We start from the raw sequence: 23,840 nt of genomic DNA on the forward strand, positions 1-23,840 counted from the left end.
CTAATTCATTTTGTACACACTCATCACATCATAGTAACCATGTAACGTATGTGTGACCAACCAGTGTCACTTTTATAAACTGTATGTCCAAAACTGATAGAGGTTGAAGACAAATTTATAGGGGCCACATATCGTTTAATGATAAAGAATGATACGGGATATATTAGTACCTTCTGCCTGTACTTCAGGATAGGATTAAGCATTAAGCATTATGGCATTTTACTAATAAATATATTTAGACGTACGCTTGCATAAAATAAAAGTATGTGTTGAATATTCATTTAAGATGTAATTTATTTATTCATTTGTTTATTTATTTAGGACAACCAACAAGACAGACAAGTACAAGCAGAGGGGTACATATTTTTTCTTAGGACTAATTTATTGATCGTAATAGAACATTCATCATCATCATCATTTCAGCCATAGGACGTCCACTGCTGAACATAGGCCTCCCCCAATTCTTTCCATGTTGATCGATTGGTAGCGGCTTGCGTCTAGCGCTTCCCTGCTACCTTTACGATGTCGTCGGTCCACCTTGTAGGTGGACGTCCCACGCTGCGTTTTCCGATACGCGGCCTCCATTCCAGAACCTTGCTGCCCCATCGGCCGTCAGTTCTGCGTACTATGTGCCCTGCCCATTGCCACTTCAACTTGCTAATCCGTCGGGCTACTTATGTCAGCGACTTTAGTTCGAATAGAACATTGCCCACATGCTTATTGTGGAAGATTGTCGTTATTTTTTTTATGCAAGACAAGGCAGGTATTTGACCGCAATCGCACCTGGTGTTAAGTGTGATGCAGTCTAGGATGGTAGGTACATATCTGCCCTGTAAGTGCCTATTCACTCTCGCCTTGAAAAGGCCTGGATTATAGTGTTCAGGAAAGACACCAGCAGGCAGCGAATTCTAAATTTTATGTAGAGCTATAATCATATCATAATATTGATTATTCGATTCTTTGTTATAATAACCTCGATGTAGTCTATTTACGTGCGATAATGTTATACTTACTCGTAGATTAGTTTTACTATTAGAAATGATTTTGGAAAGTGAACCAGTGGACTAAATCCATCAAGGAGAATGGCAGATACACATGTTCTGTTTCTGCCGTGTAATTTTGTTAATGAATCAGCTTGCTATCTCATCGGCCACTTCAAAGGCTATCGGGGATTTATCCATGGACATTATGACACTTGTTAATATGTATATGACTGTATCGATTTGACACTTCGATGGAGACGAAAGAGCTATAAATAACCATGGAAATTAATTCAACAATTAATTTAGAACACCGCCAGCACCACTTAAAATCAACTGAATGAAAATTACCTAAAATGTGGTGGTGCAGTTATAAGAATATCATGTGCAATAGGTTTAAAATAGTCAAATTTTGGAGAACATTTCGTATTTTCACATGCAAGTATTTTAGTTAGTAACTTGTAAGGTGAACATTGCAATGGACTAAACTAGCGACATCTGTGCCCATTGGTAAGCGGTTGTTTCAGAGTATTTTTGCGTTGGCTCTATTACAAACGACTTACAAAAGATGACGCTACTCTACATTAAAAGTAGTTCATCGAATCCAAATCTTTTTGAATAAAATTATTATTTAACTATTAGGCTATTAATAAGCTTTTACAAGTTCCAATATTTTAACCCAATCTCTACTATCTCCCTAACAATAAATATCTAATAGAATTAAACTTACAAGGACACATCAAAGGAATGATACGAGTAAAACACAATTAAAGCTTAATTACGCCTATAATTAGATATTTACAATATAAATGAAATACAAGATTGCTTAATTAAGCAGCTTACAACACAATATCACTTTTGCAAAGGCACAAACATTCGATAAGTACGAAAAAACCAACGAAAGACTGCTTTTGGATCACAATAAATAAAGCGGTAACGTCAAAATTATATTCCTCACTAATACTTTGCACACAAAGTTTGTTATTTACACTCAATATAAAGCCATAGACAATACCCAACTGCATAAGATCACAGCAAATGGCACAGCTAACGACGGCGCAGAATTCGGCCTGAACTTTGAGGCAATCTTATTGGTAATGTTCAAAAACTTATTCTTATATTTATCCAAAATATCAGACCTAGGAGTCACATCACAAGCTGTGTGACTTATGGCATCCAGAACAGGAGCCGAAAACACCCTAAAGTTGACTTCATTAGGGTTCAATTTGCTGTACATCCAGATAGGTAGCCGATTTGATAGAATCCAAACACTGTCGTTGTAGTCTACCTTGATGTCTGTGGGGTACACCATCGTGTCTTCGTTCATGTAAATTCTTCCCTGATTCACCATGTTGTACTCTTTGTTTGAGGTCCTCCAGCAGGCAACAGCATTGAGGTTAACAAGAGAATAAAAGAGGACCCCAGTTTTAGGGTCCAAAAATGATGCGCTGGATTGTGCGTTAGGGCCTCTATTACCCAAAACCTTGAATGCGTCAAAATTGGCATCAGCTATAGATTGGTTCCTCAAGTACTCTGTTGATACAGAAAACTCGTTGTAACTAGCCATGGGGTGGAAATATAAAGTGCTGAAGTTGTCAGCATTTGGGGCTGAAATTCCGATGCCGAAGATGGCGTCTGTCCAGTTGAAGTTGAGGCCTTTTACGCTGAAGTCGCAGGCCAATGGGTCTGGGTGGAAGTAGTGGTGAGTGATGCGCCAGGACTCGTTCTTATCGAATGAGTAGACGACGATGCCAGCTTTTCCTACATCGCCAGCGTAGGCGTAGGTCTTCGCGCAGTCTGAGTCTTCAACGGCGATGTTTGCGAAACCGGAGTCCTCTTTGACTTGGTCATCGGGGAAGACGTATTTTCTGATGAGGTTGTCAGTTTTGAGGTCGTAGATGATGATGGAGGGTGGATATTTGATGGTGTTGTTCTCTAGGTTTCCAATCTTTCCGTTGTCGAGGACCCAGAGGCGGCCGCAGCGGTCAGCACGAACTCGGAAAGGTGAGATGATTTCTGGAGGTTTCCCATCCGACCCCGTGGAGTGAGCTGCCCAACTTGGGTATGGGATCAGCTTTGGTGCTGTTGTTGAGTTATCTGGAATTTAAAAACGGTTCATTATAAGTAACTTAAGTTTGCAGTAGATGATATGTGTAGATTAAATGCATGTGCATTAAAAATTTACTCGTATCGCATCTGTTTCATAAAGTGGCCTCATTGCAACAGAAAATATTAAAAGTATATTTTAACTTAGGTAGCAATAATATACTCATTTCTTTTTCATAAAGGTGCGTCAGAGTGGTGACTCATGTATTGTTATGACTGCTTTCAAAACATTCAGGTTTATTTCCAAGTGTAAGCTTTTAAGAAACATGATGCATTTAGGTGCGAGTATTTGTGATTTTTAGCAGTAACTGTCATGACTAAGCCGAACGGGAAAACCTATTTAGTATATTGGTTTAGAAACTTAAATGGTAATCATCATTATTTGACGAAATGCTATTATGATTAAAATGATATTTTATTTACGACTTCCTAGTGTCCTGAATGGTAGCATGAGTAGCTATATGTACTATGTTATGACATAGGTATTTTGGTAGAGTCATTTATTAACTGTATAGTTTTGGTTTTGTTCCTCCCTCTAACATTTTTAGACATAGTACATTAAATAAACAAACACACAAAACTACATATTTGGAATTTCCACTTGACAAAACAACTCAGTCATAGTGCACAACTTTCTCCGTACAACTTTTAGTATATTTACTAATGAGAAAATGTGAGATGTGTTTGTCTATCTGTCTACGGGTCTACGCAATATTAGTAACTAGCGGCCGCCCGCGACTTCGTACGCGTGGATCCCGTTTCACCCCCTTAGGGGTGGAGTTTCGTAAAATCCTTTCTTAGCGGATGCCTACGTCATAACATCTACCTACATGCCAAATTTCAGCCCGATCCGTCCAGTGGTTTGTTGCCTCAAGTAATCAGAGGATTCAAGGTAGCTTGTTAGTTAATCTAACCGCTACGTTTAATTAGATCCGATTAATAAAAATAACCTGCCCATCATCGTCCCCCGTTTTTGCTATGTTATCGGGTTTGGGTAATCCCAGCGGTTTTATTATATTATTTGATTCTACTTTGAGCATTATCTGTTTGTATTGTAATCTACTATATAAAAATAAGTCGGGTTTTCCTTCCTGACGCTATAACTCCAGAACGCACGAACCGATTTCGACGGTTTTGCATTCGTTGGAAAGGTCTCGGGCTCCATGAGGTTTATAGCAAAAAAAATCCAGGAAAATTTAACAAACGAAATTCCACGCGGGCGAAGCCGCGGGCGGAAAGCTAGTTATTACTAAAAGTATAAATCCAGGGGGTCATCGGGGGTTCATTCCCATGGATAGCCTTTTAGTTAGACCCCATTAGGCTCAATATATACTCGTATATATAATTTTTAGCATAACTGTTTTAAAGAAAGTTAGAACCTCTTGATGTATAGCTTACAATAATATTTCTCAATCTCTACATAATGTTTTTCAATTGTTATTTAATTAAGTCAATTTCAAGAACCATCAATGTATATATAAAGATGCCTTTTTACTCTTTATGATTTCTTTCTCTACCACTATAATAACAATGTAATTACCGAATACATTATGCAATACCTTATTCAGAAATAACAAAAGTATTAATATAATCGCCAACAGAACTGCCAAAAATGAAACTGGTTGCTCTTGAACTTGAAGCTTTTTCAATGAACGTTGTTTTGCGGAAGTACTCGATACTGTGGTTGTTGCAATCTCACGAATGGGTATCGAATTTAACGAAAATAACTAGTAGCAACTATTTTTTTCGTGACCATGTGTTGGTAACTTGAACTGTCTAAAATATCTTGAAACGGCCATATAAGCGAATACGCTAATGATTTAGAGCAGGGTTTACTCGTAAGTTAGATGAATCGGTACACCTACGATTTTTTATAATAAAAAAGTTTATTTGGTACAACACAATAAAATTACAAATTAAAAGTGAAAATAAAATTGTACCAAATAGGCCCTCGCTCAGCATATGCCAAGGCACGAAAAATAACTTTTTCTAAAAGTCTTCTGCTACATCGGTTTGGCATCATCTCTAGGTGTACCATGAGTCTAAGGTGGTTTTGATTTATCTAGATGTTGCATTAGGTAAAGCCCGTGAAGGATATAATCCGGTTTTCCTACAATTCTTTTATAGAATACTAATATGGCTTTTAGGAATACATTTGGCATCTTGGATCTACCATTTGGCGCCTGACGAAAAACTAGTCCATGCCTAACTTAGAGGCAAAACGATTTGAATAGCCGTCAACCACACATGAAACTGACAAACGTGACTCCCCTCAATCGATTTTGGATCTTATTTTAATTATATAAAATTTTAATTTACTAGGCTAAGGAATCACTCTTTGGTAGATTGAAGTCCTGTCGACTGTACCAACTCTAGTAACATAGTACAAAAGAAAAATACCAACCTTTCAGATTAACGTAGTTCAAACTAGAAGGCACCCCAGTCCTCCACCTCGGGACAGTTATGAACAGTCTATCCTCAAACACCTCCAAACCCATGGGGATGTTGTTCTCTGGAATGAAGGCCTTGGAGTCCAGGGCTTGCTGACGAGCTTCAGGGGTCGTGAACTGGTAGTCCAACTGCTTCCACTCGTAGACTATGTGCAGCTGGTCCATGCAGGTGGTTATGTAGACCAGTTGCAGGAGAACGAGGGTCTTGAGACCCCCCATTTTGGTATTCTGGAAATGATAAAAGATTTACTTTAAAAAGATGTATCTATCGCAAATAGGCATCGTAAAGCTGGAAGACGTAGCGTGGGTAGGCCTTCTACCAGGTGGACCGACGATCTGGTAAAGGTCGCGGGAAGACCCTGGATGCGGGCAGCGCAGGACCGTGCATTATAGAAAACCTTGAAGGAGGCCTTTGTCCGGCAGTGGACGTCATTTGGCTGAAACGAACGAAGTGGGACAAAAGTTTGACCTGCAAATATTTTAAAGATAGTTTTAACCTATCTAATAATATGCTTGTAAAGGTAATTGTTTCCAATTTAAACAAAAAACCAATGGTTCTAACGGTGTAACATAAATTGAACACCAACAAATCACGGCAAATAATTTAACTGTACCTAAAGATATTTATTTATTTCTTCCACGATGATAGAGTGACTACCAACCTAGCTATTTTAACTAACTTGTAATTTGACATCGAAGGTTTTCAGTACAGGCGTTATAACTCATAAAAATATTGAATAGATTTATTAAAGTGTTATAATGCGAGTAATTTGAGAACAGTACTTTGGTAAAATGAGTAATAAAATCAGACAATCATAGTTAGTTATTGTCTATTTCAACAAATAGTTACTCCTATTATTTATTCAAATTAAAATATCTTTATTATTCAGACTACAGTTGATAGCTTATAAGATGTTATTAATTAATGCATACCTAACCACCGTAATATTGGGAACACGTTTAATTCCCGTTATTGAGTTCTTTAAAATAATTAATGTATATAGTAAATAAATAATGAACATAGATAGCTAGCTGTACTGGTCCTAAAATGACTCTGACACATTTTCCAAGTGAAACTTTTATCTGAATGATTATTTTCAGTTGAAGTTTTAAAAAAATCGCACATGTAAATTAGCCCTTTTAAACCCGACTGTACTTGTTAAAGTACGGGAAGTGATCGATGACATGCATTATGACATAACCTTAAAGTAAATGTCAAAAGCGTCAATTTCATGATCCAGTTGACTGTCAGCAGGTCAATAACCTTGGTGCAAGCTGTGAAGGAGAACTGCGTGCGCGCAGGTAGAAATTCGGCCGGAACCGCCCAATTTTGTGGCGATTTTATTTTCTTTTTACCCGACTACAGCGAAGAAAAAGAAGGGTTAGGACAAAGGGATTGTTGAGGGCTTTGAAACAATGTAACAATGCAATTCGTGAACTTGAACCGAAATCAAAATATTAGATTGTTATAAAACGACTACCTATACGAGTAATAATAAAATGAATGAGTCAGATTGGATGAACTCTACATATTTTACTGCCATAAAAATATATTTGATTTGCAATTAAAGATTTAATGTTCCCATAACTTAGTTAATACCATTTTTGATGGTGGTAGTTATCTAATCAAAGTTAACCAAGCTTTGACTCTATAGTAGGTACTCGCAAGTCTAATACTGGTAACAACAGTGATTTGAGCCCTTCTATGATCTGAGTCGTACAAGTATGAGAAACTAAATTAGATTTCAAGAATTTCGCTTCTGTGATCTAAGTAGTGAGACCACCTACTTCAGACGCAGAGGTCCCGGGTTCGATTTGAAGTGGGGGCAGAATTTTCTGTTCGGTTTGATTGGTGGTAGGGCTTGTTCTATGTTCGCCTGGCTAGCTACCACCATCTTACCTAAGTCTGTCGCCATAACAACAATGTACAATCAGGTGAGATACAGGCCAAGAGCTTCCTCGTTGTGGATAAAAAGAAAGTTATGCTCGAGGGTAGAAAGAAAATACTAAAGTTTTGGTAAGTATTTGTCTTTGCAATGGTATTTTGTTAAGTTTTGAAACAAACAATAGCAATTTAACTATGTATTTAAACTAAGTCATCGGTTATACATTAATCGTGTTAACTACTGTTCGGTATTTGTCGACTTCCCGCCTCTCGAGGTTGGTCGGAAATTCCGACGAGGCCTCCACAAGGTCCCGGGTTTGACTTTCGCTCCGGTTACTTTAGTTTAAAGTAACCATAAGTTAAAGTTAAACTCATGATTATGTTTTTTAAGTGCACTGTATTTTGCGTATTCTAGGCAATGACATTCTAGGCTCAGTAATTGATTTAGGACGAAAATTATTTTGATATTTATTTAAAAAATAAACTAGGTCTCAAAGTGTCAGTAAGAGGCGTCGTAGTTATGAGCTCTCACAGTACGCGTTGTGACACGAACCAATCACGGAGCTCTATTCAACCTTGTGCGTTCGGTTTGCTGCTGGCTTAAGCAAGCATCGTTTGTGAATACGGGCGTAAATGATTAAAGTAAGTGTTAGTTTTTGTACGAGCATATCGACTAGACCCCTATTTTAATTATAATTTACTAAATAATTTACACACCCGTATCAATTTCTCTTTATCTACAGACTTTTGAACCCATATAACGGTTTCCTTCTGAATAATAATTTGCTGTGTAAAATATAGATCCTAGTTAAGGCGCACTCGTATGTAATAAGTTACCTAGTAAAAATATTGCGTAATCGTAATGAACGATTACGACAAAATTAGGATTTTTTAATTTCATTCTCATATTTTGACGTCGACATATTTGTGAAACATTTTTATTGGTGTAATAAAAATGCAGGCCGGCACCAACCTGAGGCAAATGAAATGATGATGATGATGAACTTAACCTACCTAAATAGGGGTTGTTTACCAACAAAGGCAATCTAAATTACCATTCATTAATTCCTAAAAAAGTAAGTAGCACCTAATAGTTGTACTAACAATCATAATAAGATTATTTATATTATTTAACTTGTTGTTCCGTGTTTCATACATTTTATTACATTGGACTCTATATTATAACCATTCAATACGTTTAGAGCATTCATACACCACCATTATTATAGTGCTAAACCCAAAGAAAACTCTATGGCTTTTGCAATAAGATTTAAAATAGTTAGCTTTGAGAAATATGTTAGTATGTGGTACGCAGTTACAGTCGTAACGCATTGATTTCAAATTAAATTCTGTTCCGTTCAGATTTGAAATATTAATCAAACGAAAGATTATTACAATCGTTATAACGAGGTACTATTTAATTGTGTACTTTGTCCATAGAACTCTTATACCTTTTTTGATTTATGTAATATTAGCTTTCAGCCCGCGACCTGCGTTAATTTTTGTCTGTCACAGAAAAACTATGTTTCAAAAAGCGGTATAAAAATTTATCCTATGTCCTTTCCCGGGACTCAAACTATCTCAATGCCAAATTACATCAAAATCGGTTCAATATTATCTTACATCTATTATACCTAGTTGATAATTAATCAGAATAGAATTTTATAACAACAGCTTAGTACTACATGACTAAACTAAAAACTGAAAGTAGTTGTTGAGCTGCTATTAATTTTAGTTTTCTTTCGTTAGAAAAAATAATTAAAAATTTCGTGTTCGAAGGCAATAAATTCATTTTTTTTTCTTTCGTTGTCGTTCGTTTCTTTAGTTAAAATCTCTCAATGATACATCGTGTATGCGATGTTGTGACTATCATAGCATTGAGTATCCAATTAAAATCATCACAGTCTTTTAAAACTTTGAGGTCTCTACAACAGGCTCTATCTTGCGGCGTCTCTCCTGCATTCAGACTCAAGCCAATTTAGTAAACTTTGACACTGCCGGGAACCAAACCCCGGTCCCCTACGCTCAAGTATTACTACCCCACTGCACCAAAAGAGTCACAAACATGTTTTGAAGTTACTGCACTTAATTTACACACAAACGCTGATTTTACATTACAAAGTAGGATAAGTAATCTCTAACACAACAACACTGCTATGCAAATGTTTATGTTTTACATAAGTGTCAAAATTAACATACATACTGTACATAGTTCTGCATAAATTCACAAAATAAATCTAAGAAAAATCACTTTTCTAGAAAGAATGGAAAGACACGCCTTTGCCTGATTGACATTAAAAGTTTGCAAGAAAAGGGTTTTCATTCTCTACCAACACTTTAGGTATGAACACCATTAACAATAAATAGTCAATTCACTATACTATTCCACATTTTTAGCACTTTTGCTGAGTTTGCAACGCTGATAATGATGTGGAAATCTCAAAAAGATTTCATTTTTTGTACAAAACTTTCAGTTATGTTCTAGATAAGTTATAATATAGTTATCGTATCAACACTAGTGTATACCGCATCTCTCATCGCATACTTTTGGTATCAATACACCTTCCGACTTCACAGGTCATACAGTGACGGACGTTATATCACCGGCTCTCTTTCGCATTAATAAGCGGTCACGATATACTGTTAAAGATGTTAATGAATTATGCAATGCAACGTATGATGCGTCATTCGTGATTTGGTTTCGCAGCGAGGCTTTTTAGATATTTTTCAAAATGGCGTCTTGGTATCGACACCTTCGTATTTAGTTGAAGCATTTTAGTTTTGTATATTTGCGTATAAGAACTGTGATAAATTCTATAATATGTTACATGATGTTAGAGGGCGTATAATCTCCTAATTAAATATCTGATTTTTTCAATAAATAAATAAATATCCCTGGACATTTTACACTACGGTTCTAGTCCCAAACTAAGTACCTAAAGCTTGTACTATGGGTACTAGACAACGGATATAAACATTACATATTATACATAGTTAGTACATACTTAGTTGGTATATTTAGCCTATAATATTTTCAGCGCATTTTCAGTTTTTAGCAAAGAAAAAGAAAATCAGTTAGAAAATCTTCAAAAGTTATGACCTAGCTTTATAGCTGGCAAGTATCTCGATCTTAGAACAATGTGATTCTAGAAAAAATGTATTGGATAAGCAAAATTAGAGGACTAAGAGTAGGCGCACACCGTTGATTTTTAGTTGGCCGATAGTTGTGCCCGATTTCAAATTGTATGAAGAATCGGCCAAATCGAATCGGCGTAGTGTGCGCACTCCCATACATGCCCATACTGATCAACTGCCCGACTAAACTATCGGCCGACGAAAAATCAACGGTGTGCGCCTACTCTTAGACAACACATTAATTTTCCTTATTATGTGTTCATGATATTTTAATTTTAGTCATAAAAACACTTTACACGACTGATGCAAGATCGCCTTTCGCATCAATTAACTACATCTGATTACCACAAAAAGATGTTTCTCGACCTAGAATTCCCATGGTCTAACTCTATAACTCTGTAGACAATCGAAGACCAATTAAAAAGCAGTTACCACATTATCGCTGCGCAAGCGCTGGTTAGACACACGAAGGGATGACCTAACCAATTTGAATAAGAGAAACTAAGTGTATTTATAAAGCCTACCAGGATATAAATATGTCTGAGAAAATTTGCAATAACTAGTTTTACTCGTCCTATTTGATTTTGAAACTGAAACAAACAAAAATGTTCGTTCTTATTAGGACTAATCCCACCTCTCGTTCTCTCACTCAAAGTTATGAGAATACTTACATTACAGATACAGATTGCTATTTATTTGCATCACCATAATGGATAATGGAGGATCACGAATTTATCACAAACTACACTCAACATCATTTAAACCGCACCTTCCGCGACGCGAACTTTAAAGATTTTCTTCTGACACAATCATGGTGCCCCAACAATATTGGTGTTATTTGAAAGCCCAATAAATTTCCTTAAAGAAAAACACATTTAATTTCTTAATAAATGATTAACATATACCATTAATGTGACTTTGGGCTCACCTCTGGGATCAAATAGATCAAATTTTATGGTTATAAAACCAAATAATGATCACACGTGTCCTCTTTAACAGATGGATAGCAATTAATCCTATCTTAACAGTTTTATAGCCATAGAAGTTGGCTCAAGCGTAACTACCTATTTTTTGAAGAAGTGACTCTGGATCCTTCTAAAGACACATTTTTGGGGTAAAAACCTTTCCTCCAATGAAATGAAGTTTAGAACTAGGCTTTTAAATGGTGCTAACATTGGTGGGAAGTAGGGATGCATACGTTTGAAAGTGCTTGTCGCGGGAGGTGCGATTTATTTGATGTCGAGTGTATTAAAAAAGTCATGTAATATTAGGACACAGTCCCTAAACTTCAAAAACTAGACGAGTTTTCACTCACAGTAGTAATGAGTTTCCCTGTCGAATCATTTGAATTGGTCTTAATAACCAAATGACCAAACCTAAAATTAAATTATTACTTATTCTATGGCCACTATTAGGACATTTATTACTGTAACAATTATTATAGTAGTAAAATTTGGAAATAATGACGTTGTAACATTATAATTTTACAAAACGAATTACAAAATAAGGCTAATAGAACACCAGAAATAATTCTAAGTAATTTTTGGCGTTACGGATCTACCTTACCAGTATAGCGAGATAGATTGCGAAATGTAGTTTGTATGATGATGTATAAATATGAACTAGTTTTCCTTACATGAATTGAAGTAACCGTCGAAAAATATATTACAAATATCACGTAACCGTAAGTAAATCCTCAATTTGGAAAGGATTTCAAGATTTTCAATTTTCAGTCCGTGCTAATGGAATCTAGCATTCTGAAAAAAATATCGAAATTTATGATGATCAGATTGAAATCTAGATTCCATCTGTTTTATACATCTCAGAATATTCTTCTCAAATTCTAATGAAATTAATTAGTGCCCAGAGTTTCAATCTCTAGCTGGACAATGGGAAAAGAAAACGAGTTCGTTCATTTCACTCAAATTACTACCACTTTCGGACAAAGGGTTCCCCCAAGGATTTCTATGACGACCGGTCCTGCATCCCGCATCCAGGTACCGATCTATATGTACGACCAGTAGCCCCGCAGCATTAGTTTTACTTTTCATTAATAATAAATAATAATTAATATTGTAACGAAGCGAATAGTTAGAGAGTGAAATTTAATTGTACAGACAAAATAATCACAAGCAATATCCAAGTTAATATTCACAATTTTCTACACAATTTTTCAGACATAAACAGTCATTACGTTTTGAAACATGAAAATTACCAATAACCGAATCTTTTGTTTACTTTAACATTCAACGTAAGGCATTCAGTCGCAGACGGCACACACGCGGCCCAAGGTGATCCACCTCGGGCACAGTCTGCTGCTCTACATTAGAAAACAAACATTCGCAACAGACACACTTGCAGACGATGTTTTGGATATAAAATTACTTGTTTTCAATTATGGCTGCGGAATTTATTGTTGATGAATATTTGGAAAAAATCGTCATTCCTATCTTGCAATAGGATAGGATATAATAATTGTTTATTTGCATAAAAAAATAGTATAAAGGTGTTACAAGCTAGAATAAACAAGTGTAATAAGTTTTGCTACATCAAGAAGCATGCAAGTAGAGACATGTAAAATTACTAGTGGCCGCCCGCTACTTCGTAAAAACATACTTAGGACTTTCATACAAAATTTTAACCCCCGTTTTATCCCCATAGGGGTGGAGTTTCGTAAAATCCGTTTATAACGGATGTCTACACCCCATAAGGAACCTACCTGCCAAATTTAAAGATTGTAGGTGTTATAGTTCCTGACATTTTGTGATTTATTGAGAAAATAGATAAGTTTTTGTTACCAAACACCTACACCAAAATGATCTATTAGACAATATTTTTAGCATGATATCGCAAAAACTTGAATGATAATGTGTTCATGTATAAAGTATTAACAAGAACGTTTATACAACCATTTTACGCACTATAAGTGATGCTAAGCTGTACTAATGATGTGGAAAATTGGGTATCAAGGTTGAGGATGAAACTTGAGAGGTGACGTCAGCCCACCGCTAATATCCAGCCTCTGACTCATAAATAAAGAATTCTTTCTGGGAACGAGATAATAAAGGGTTTTAAAGGTTGCTCGATGCCTAAAAGTTGCTCGGGATTTTAGCTCTTGAAAGAGGATTATAAAGAGCTTATTAAAGTAAAATTCAAGTAAGATGATATAATCGTATACGTGCGGTAAGTTACACCATTGGTAACGCTGCAGCGATTTTGGAAAAATCGCCAATAAATCGAAACTATTTAGGATAAGCTCTGTAAAGGGATATCTAGAAATAAAAAAAAATATCCCAGAAAAGTTCCTTGCGTGTTATAAAAAATTACAATTAATGGAATCGATCCATCACGACTCCAGCTTTCGCTTTGTTAATTAAGGCGTGGAATTTACCATTGGGCTAAGTGCCAAAAAAGAAAATAAATATTTTTTTTTTATTTCAAAGGTGTTATGATGAACTGCTATTTCACATTTAAGGTGCAATGTGCCAACAGCCTCAATTGCGAAATTTTGTAACTCAACATAGTTAGCACTTCATTATTTATGGATCTTTCCATATCCGAAAAGGAAAGATGCCGCTTAACATATCGGCGCGAGCGCAGGTCAACTTGCAGCTATAATATTGACTCTACTCGCCTCTGTCACACGAGTCAGCCATCAAGGGAGAGTGAAAGAGATAGACAGAGCTGACTATGGAAATCGTAATACGGTATAGGGGAGACCCGGGAGAGTTGTAACAGAGGAGAGTTGTGACGTTGTCGATTTTTGGAAACCTACAGCGCGTATTTGTAAGCTCGAGACTTGAACTAAAAAACGCGTACTATTACGAGCTCGCTAATAGTTAATCAGTTCCAAAAAATCGACAATGTCACAACTCTCCTCTGTTACAATTCTCCTCGGTCTCCCCTAGGGCCTCTTGCCTCGAATGCCGTGACCCGAACTGCCTGGGGCGTGCAGACGTAAATAATTTGTTTTTGCCTTAATTAAGAGTCTGATGCTTAAGAGCCATTTTACATTTTCGTGCGAATTTCTAATATTTTGGAAGCATTAATTACTATCTTAAGCAACACCCAGAGATTATTTAATAACTGCGAAAGATAGGTCAATCCTTGGCGTTGACCATTAATGAAACGGATTTACTAAAACTCTTTTGCTTAATTCACAGTGTCCCATCTCCCACAACCATTTTACGGAAAAATTGCCGCAGACTCATTTTCAAAGTCCTGTATCTATTATTTATGCTCGTATAATAAGCTTAAAAATATATAGTAATCATCGGACATATATTCTTGTAGTTCATTAATGAAATAGATTCTTGAATTTCATTACCATTATTGAGTAAAATCTAAAAATAATTTGGCAAATTTGAAGATTAACGTCACATTTTGATAGTGGTTTTTGGTTTAAAAACACAGCAATAACTGCAATAAAAGTATCCCAAAATAAAGAATATTCATTGTAGAATTGATTTCTACAGTTAGTGTTTAAATATTAGTAACCACTTTGTAAAAATATTGATGTGAATATCAGTATAAATTGGATGAGCGTCGCTGTCGCTGGCGACAGGGTCTTCTGGTTCAGGGTTCATGGCGTAGGTCTCAGGCAAAATGAAATCCACTCGTAGAAATTAATAAACTCAGTGTTTTCACAAAAATAATTACACACAGCACTAGAGTCGTATCTGAACTGAGTGAACCAACCAAAGTTCTTGCGATAGGAACGTCCGACCCGAGTGATAGTTGAACACAGACTGCCTAGTACTGCTGTATTGTACTGTAAAGTTTCATCAAAATCTGTTCAGTAGTTTTTGCGTGAAAGTGTAACAAACATCCAGACATCCACACAAACTTTCGTATTTATAATATTAGTAAGACTAGTAAGAAGTAAGATAGTAAGATGAATTATTTTAGTTATTTGTTTATTTATAATAATATTTATTTATTTATTTATTTCTTAGCTCTGTCTGATAATGGATCTGGAGGAGATGCAATGGCCACCTCCGTAACAAAACAATAGAGCCCTATGGAGTTTGGGCTTGTGCCTATTCGTGTTTCATTATGAATCGAATTAAAAGACTTAATAAACTCTATTAAAAAGTTAAATTAATTTATCAAGTTTGAATACCTCATTCTACCTTAAAATTAATAACTTAAATCAAGTCTTAATACGGTCACGGCTCAAGATTTTTTTGTCCATTTCAGCGTTCTTTTTACTCTTTTGACGTTGCGTTTCACAGCTTTTACCTAAATTCGCGCGGAATAATTTTGTGAAATGGCTCTTAAGGACATAATAATTGGGCTACTAGTAATAGGGAAAATGATATATTAAACTAATGAGCTATTAGAAGAGGATACGTTTGATTATTTGTTGTTGTTTACCCAATTTATAGTTACCAAGTGTGATATTATCATGGGTTCCTGTTTTGTGAAAACAAAGAAATAAAAATTAATCGAGTAGAGAGAATCTTTAATGATCGTACTTAGTTGAGGACTCTAGATAATCGAAACTTTAGGTTCAAATTCAAATTATTTGGCAGAAACAGGTAATTGATGTGATTCAGTTTTGTGATCGCTTTATTATGTCTCTAGGTATAGAACAGAATGTCATGATGATTCAATATCAGCAGACACAGGTTGAACTATTAATTGAAGAAATAATTAAAAATGCGGCCGCTTACTCATTTAATTATTGTCTTTCAATTTTAACCCATTCGCCTTGAGTGACCTCCATTAGGTTTAGATTAGGCTAAATAATCGTAACAATCACAATTATTATTCCATTTACCAGCATTTATCTTATAAGAAACTTAATTTATATTTTTCCTTGTGCAGTCAACCAAAAGAAAACGAGACCAAGTATAATTTGAACTATTAGTGGCTATTTACTATTTATTTATAGTCAGTAATGTTGTTCAGTTCCTTGTAAATAAAACTACTTATGCCCTATTTCAGTGAAAATGAAAGGAAATTACATGCAGGAACAAGAAAAACATTCTGAGTAATTTTCTAGTCGTTACGAAATAATTCCTAAATAAGAAAAATATCAATGTTCAACGTATGTGTTAAACATACGTAGGTATGGTAAAAATAGCCTAACTTTGCAGGAGTGCTACAAATGATTACTTACACCTGTTGTAATTTTTTTGACAATTGATTTAAAATTGTGTTTTTAAAGCAACCAGAAAAAAGTAATCCGAAACTTAAGAAGTTGTCTAAATGTCCATTGCGTCGGTATATTAGATAGAATTGGAAATACCTAAGGAGTAAAGTCTATAATTTAAAATTTATCATATACAAATAACATTTCTCTCGTTTACAAAACTCGACTCAAGCTTTTAAGTCATGAAACATTTTCAGGTTTCACTGAAGTAAAAGTAAATAATGGTTATAATTAATCGTGAATGAGGACGTAGAGCCAAGTAAATATATAAAATATGTGCTTAATAAATAAGGCAATAAATTAAATATGCTGTGAGTCATTGTTAAAAACAGAGCAAGCCTGCAGTTACTTTGTTTAAGTTTTAAACAATAACACTTTATTGCACAACTGGTAACACAGAAGACAATGGCATTAACTATTGAACGATTTATGAATACCTACTTAACTTTCAATAACCGAAAACCTCCATTAGCTAAATTATTTCACAGACGTGTTGTTCGTTTGTTGTATTTTCGTTTTCTTTCAAATCTGAAACGTTTAAACAATCATTGGCTTGAAAGTAAACATTGGCTTTCAGGGTAATAAGAAGTAATAGTGTGCTTAAAGCCTTCTCAATATTATATTCATTAGTCAAATACAAAATGTGTAGTTGCAATGGTTGACATTTATGAAAATAAGTTTTTTAATGACGGAAATAAGATGAGATTTCTTGATTCCTAAAAATAGGATTAAAAGAAATTAACGCACTTATCCGTTTCTGGAATTATCAATTTATTAACTTAATAATTACGTTTCTTGGTGTCACCTCTTCATTTCAGTGTCGCCAGTACGTAAGTACCTATCAGAATATCTAAAGATGAGGTATTGCATAAGCCAAAAAACAAAAAAAAAAACATAAAAACGCAAGCACATTAAAAAAGAAAGACTATTTCGTGCTTTTAAAGTCACAGAACCACCTCTACAATGGTATGGGCCATGTCAACACCTACACCTTCATATGCGTGGTCTACTTAGGTGGCCTTTACACGCACCGTGACTAGGCAGTTCACGGTCGCTGGGCCTGCCTTACGCGTTACGCAATGTGTAAACGCTATTCGGCACACCAATTTGACTAGCTTAGGTAGTTACGATTGTTGTATAAGCAAACAACTTTATTACCAAGTTAGAAATATTGCTCAGTTTTTTGCGAAATCTATAAAATTAGTCTAGCTAGCCTAATAAAGTTCTAGCACCGAATTGAAATGTATTTAAAATTCAACTCACAAGTAATTTTTTCGAAGTAAAGAGCTGGGATTAGTTTAATTTAGCTAATTAGGTTGTAAGTAAACTTCAGAAAACTTTAAAAATTCAGAAAAACAATTTCACAGATGGGGGAAAACCGGAAAAACTTGACAGGGATCAATTTTAAATAATAAGCTCTATTAGAACTTGCAACCACATACTTAGTATTCTTTTGGGCAACTTTAATACCAACTTCCATTACGTCGAATGTGCTCTATTTAATTAGCGATATATGACCCTAATGTCAGACTATAGAGTGCTATTAGGCCACTTCTTGAACCCTAGTGTCAGACTTAATATGTCATAGAGCAGCTTTGATTCAAGCCTTATACGATACAATATGTAGGTACCTATCTTATTTTCCTAACCAAAAAATACGGTTCAAATGTTTTTGCTCCACTTGGAAATTGAACTTACACTTTTTGGATTAAGTTAATAAATTAATATTTCCACTAGTGAGGTGATCACTACCTCTACCACAACAAAAAGTTATAACCGAAAACTAACCGCAAATATTTAACCGAAAAATAACTGCAATGACTGCATAGAGAGCGTCTCGTAGTACAGGAAAAGGTTGAGGGCACCAGACCACGTGGTAGATCACCAATGAGATGGACAGATCAGATCAAAGCCGCAACTGTACCAACTAAGAAGGACCGCAAATATTAAAAAAAACATGCCACAAAATTAAACACAAGTACACTAATGTTTAGAATCAAGTTGAGCCAAAGCTCATTGTGATTCAAGCGTAATCCAATTTGACTATTATCTTCTATCTGCGTTGCTATTACTGCATAGCTCACACTAGCAGCTTATGCAAATGATAACAAGACTAACTGCCAAGGCCAGCATTTGGCGGTTACGTGTGTTACTGCTTTATTACTTTATCTATTACCGCTGCACGGTCTGGCAGACGCATTCTCCGACGTAATAGGCTAAAATAGGCTTTAAGATACTATTAGCTTAAGACCACCGCCTTTTAGTTGGCCGATAGTTGGGCCCGATTCTAATTTGTATGAAGAATCGGCCGATGTCAAATCGGTGCCGCGGTGTAAGGTGCGTAGGTACTTTCATACATCTCCATACTGATTAACAGCCCAACCCAACTATCAGGCAACTAAAATTCATGCATGAACTCGTAACTATCAATTTTCTTAAACAAATGGTTAAAGAAACAAACACTGATGCTCACTCTACCTGCTAATTGAATTGAGAATATCTTCTGTCAACTATAGAGTTTATCATCTATATTAGATGATGATTGATCATACCTAATACGTTAACGCCCGTATTCACAAACATTACTATGAAGCCTCACAGCGCGCGTGGACGCACAGGGTGACACACGAACCAATCACAGAGCTCTTTTCAACGCTGTGCGTTCGATTTGCTGCTTCACTTAAGCAAGCATCGTTTGTGAATATGGGTGTGAGATTGCTGCATATTATTGGTTATAGAAGCACCACCTCTATAGTCTAGCTAATGGAAAGAACTATCTCAGACGAGTTCCCGGGTCAGTTCCCAGTGGGGGCAAATTTTTCTGCACGGTTTGATTGGTGGTAAGGCTTATTCTAAGCTTACCTAAGTCTGCCGTCATAACAAAAATGTTTACAGGATTAACAAATAGTAGAATAAAATAAGAATTCTTTAATTCTGCATTTAATATGTTGTTGTCGTGTTCATTAATTAAATACATTCTTAATGAGATGCGACTGCATTGACAATAATTAAGGCTCCATTTAATGGCACATTGTTTCTTAGCAGAATAATTACGGTGGCATAATGATATAGATGGCACCACTCCATAAATAACCGGGAAAATGAAAAAAACTTGCACAACATGAAAATGATAAAACCTACATTTTGATATACATGATTATGTATTTCAATTCCCGGTACGTCCACCCACAAGGTGGACCGATGACATCATAAAGGTAGCAGGGAGGCGCTGGACGCAGGCCGCTACCAATCGATCAACATGGAAAGCATTCGGGGAGGTCTATGTTCAGCAGTGGACGTCCTATGGCTGAAATGATGATGATGTATTTCAATAAAATTGACGTTTTATTCATCACCCATTGTACATTAATGGCGTTATAGTTTCCTATGTTTTCAGAAATAGGTACTTAATTTTTTTTTCAGTAATATTTAATTTTTATCTGCATAACCTCTTAAACAAAGATCATAAATAGTTTTTTCTCAAATCGAAACTTTTTTCTTTCCGTGTACTTCGTACTTCTGTTACCAATAAATCTGTCGACCTAATACAACTTTCCAAAGAGGTTTGACTCCGTGCCTATTCAATCAGAGAACCGATTTTATAAGTAGCTACCTACCATTAAATTACATAATGAAAAGTTAATGATTTGTGTCCATTACTGCCCACTAGCCATGACCATTAATATCCATGGTCAATCGATTTAAAAGCTCTTACTGATTTGGCAAGTAATAAACTCATATGATTAAATTCTATTATTGAAGGTTAATAACTTGGTCTATTTCCTACTATGTCATTTAGTAATAAAAATGCAGATTCATTATATTATCAAGAGAATAAAATATAGAGCGTGATTCTTAAATCACGCTAATTTTTAAGTAACCCCTATGTAAATAAAATTCCCGTTATATGTTACCATAGGGGTCACTTAAAAATTAGAGATTGATGGTGAAAACGGGCATATGAGATTTAAGAGTCGCAGACTACAGACCTTTTTCGGTCGATACTCGTAGTTTGGTCATCTGTGGTTTGGTCGGGCTGTCAATCACTTTGAACAAGTATGAATTACAACGATACCCATACAAACTGGAAGTCAAAGCAATAGTCTGCGAGGGCTACTATAAATCCACAGACAGCTAGTTTAAAAAAATACTGGGTGTTCTACCACCTTAAGTTTGGGTGAGACCGGCAGAACCGGCCCGAAAGGCTGGTCGGGTTCATTGGGTGTGAATAAATAAATAAATTGATCAGTGTTATGGAAACGAGTTTAAAAACAAACTGACAAGGCTTAAGGTTTGGTGAGGCATTTCAAAATTATGTCACACACCGAGAGATGTGGATAATATAAAATGTCCCACTCAAATACATTAATCATACCATTAAAATGCATTGATAAAGTGACTACAAAATGTTTTAACATCAAGAAGAACTTTGAGCAAAGATTGTTTTTAAATCACTCTTTAAATTTACTCAACAAAAAGCGCAAAGAATCTAAAATTTAACAGTTCTTTAACAAATAATCGTTATTGTGCTCCATAACCAAAGGGATGAAAAATGAAGATTGAATATCAGAGCAAATATTTTTTCTGAGTACCTACATAGACTCAGGAAATATTATTTCTCGTATTCTATTTACCGAGAGAGCATTTCCCTGCGTTACAATATCGCTCTAGTTAGATAAATTTTATTACCATAGTAAAGTTCTAAGCTTATTGCTCTTATCAACGAGTCCGATATTAAAAGTAGAACACTGCTTTGCCCACCTACATAATGACCTGATTGATTTTCTTAACACCCTGTATTTTATGTTCTCTGTTTACACTACAATGCACGTTAAGTACCTAGATAATACGATTTATCAGATAATATTCATTTTAGGGAAACCAGGGTTACAGAGTAAATTATATTAAGCAATTAAATAATGCTTAGTAACTTACGTTATAAACCATTTACCGAATTGGATTCTCACACTCTCACAAATGTGAAAAGTTTAATTTTAAATAAATAAAGGCACGCAAATTCTATTGTACTTATACGTTCGTTAAAGAATCAAGAGAGAGTGATGCCTACAAGTCTAACTTATTTCGTGAAATTATTTGTAAACTAAATTATCCACAAAATTGATAAAAATCAAAGTTTATTTTGCAACAATTTTGGTAAAGAATCTATTCGTAGAATTCACTGAAATATTTTTATTCCAATTAGAGAGAAAAAAGTTTTATTAGGCGGGCAAGATAAACTTTAAAATGAAGATTTTTCATTGCGGCAAATAAATAATATAAGATTAGATGTACAAGGTAATCAATCAAAACTGAAATTTTCTTTAGGGTTTCGTATAAATACATTACGAAGATGAATTGAATAAGTAATCCTTATTTTGTAGTTGTAATAACCAAAGATCATTAATGTTCATTTAACAGAATATTAATTGACTCTACTTTGATCTCTGTCGATTCTGTTTCATTTCAATTTATCAACTCGATGTGATGTTTTTTTTTTGTAAAAATAGAGTGGAGGTGTAGGATAATTCTTATCAAAATTCATGCCTTCAAAACACAAAATAATTGCTGTCAACTACTTATCTAGGTTACGTCTTATTTTGATGCACTTTTCACCTAGGACCTTTGACTCTACTGTATCCTGTTCACAAGGAATCAATTAAGAACAGAAAGGTCTTATTAAAGTGCATAAGATTAAAACAATGATACTCAAAGAACAACTCTACATTGTGGGTCATTCATCTAAATAATAAATGGCTAGTTACAATTTTTTTAATAACAGTCGTATAAACTTCCAATGTTATAAAATGCCGTATTGTCGGCACGTTGTCTTGTCTTAATAAGCTCCCATTTAATTTTAACTGATAAATTCATTGCAAGATATGTGTAATTTTTCATTTCTTAAAATTAATGTGTGACTCTATATTTAATGTCCTATGATGAAAATGTATTAACCGTTACAAACCAATTTGCTGGAATAGATACGCAGCATGGATAATTAATTTGTAGTCAGTATTTATTGGGAATAACATTACATTCTAGATTGGGCCTAGATACAGAATCTCAAATGTGTAAACCGAGAGAGGTTTCCACGCGGAAAAAGTTGTACACTTTGTTTTCACAGATTAAAAATAATAAAAAATATAGTACGCACCTGAGGAACTCTCCACGGACAGCCTACGACGATGATCAACAACTATACAGCCACCTTTTTGTTATGTAAAGGTTACGTTAAAATAAATACACGAGTACCGAGTAGTATGGGCAAACGTAAACTGAGGTAACCGGCTTCGTGATTGCCTTTCTGATCAACGGTCGTACCAAGTGGCCAACTCGTATGCTTGTCGCTCAGTGGTGGTGCCCGCCTTTTCGTAAAAGTGAAGACAGACAGAGACAAAACACAAATAAGTTGGGATCGAGAAATGAATGAGATGTGAAGCGTGGTAATGCCCACGGGTCACATGCCAATAAATTCTTGTGTCCATATTTTTGAAGTTTTTATTGGGCATAGCACAGTTTAAAGAAAGCAAAATGCTAGTGGCTAACTTAATATGTAATCAATTAAAATTGTAGTAGTAGTATTAATAACCTTTAGTGAGCAAGGAAATGGTAGTAATTATGATATTCGTACGCAATACATCGACTTTTCGAAAAGAAAGCAACCGTACCTACTTATACCTAAATTACATAGGTAAGCGTACTATATAAGTTCTTTGCATTCTCGCAAAGAAGGTTAAAACCCAAAGGTTTGTTTTAATAAGTTGTACAAAAATAAATAATTTATTAAAATACATTTTTCTGTTTCAGGTTCCCAAGCACAGTTTCCAGCCGTCTCGCAGCATTCGGTAAGTTACTAAGTTTTGTTTTCCTAAAATATAAAACATATACTTTTCAGATACCGGGAACCACAACTTCGCAGTCACGACGGTCACAAATTCGGTCTCTACTAAGTATTTTAATTCTACTTCATCTGACAAAATATTTTTGATTAAGTATAAATCGGCAACTGAAATAGTTACCAACAAAGTAACATCACTATAAAATATACAATCAAAATAGGTTTCCTAACCGTAGTTCTGGCACTAGATAGTATAGGCTAAGTAAAATTTCGGCTCGGACTCGAATTTCAA

General features: G+C 35.2%; 1 protein-coding gene across 1 annotated transcript; it reads right to left on the bottom strand.

Moving 5' to 3' along the window:
• Positions 1 to 1,741: 1,741 nt before the first annotated feature.
• On the bottom strand, positions 1,742 to 23,027 carry yellow-f (protein yellow-like). The gene is made up of 3 exons (XM_028308972.1): positions 22,865 to 23,027; positions 5,491 to 5,764; positions 1,742 to 3,077 (listed from the first exon to the last, which is right to left on the bottom strand). The coding sequence occupies exons 2-3, from the start codon at positions 5,753 to 5,755 to the stop codon at positions 1,972 to 1,974; spliced, it is 1,371 nt and encodes a 456-aa protein (XP_028164773.1). The 5' UTR covers positions 5,756 to 5,764; positions 22,865 to 23,027; the 3' UTR covers positions 1,742 to 1,971.
• Between the last annotated feature and the right edge of the window lie 813 nt (positions 23,028 to 23,840).

This window comes from Ostrinia furnacalis, unplaced genomic scaffold (assembly GCF_004193835.3).
Source record: "Ostrinia furnacalis isolate ACB-3 unplaced genomic scaffold, ASM419383v2 OfSCF2576, whole genome shotgun sequence".
In the NCBI taxonomy this organism is placed as follows: Eukaryota; Metazoa; Arthropoda; class Insecta; order Lepidoptera; family Crambidae; genus Ostrinia; species Ostrinia furnacalis.

Coding starts and splice junctions, on each gene's coding strand:
- yellow-f (XM_028308972.1), bottom strand. CDS start 5,755: ATGGGGGGTCTCAAGACCCTCGTTCTCCTGCAACTGGTCTACATAACC. Junction 3,078..5,490: donor GAACTACGTTAATCTGAAAG/GTTGGTATTTTT, acceptor TTTAAATTCCAG/ATAACTCAACAACAGCACCA.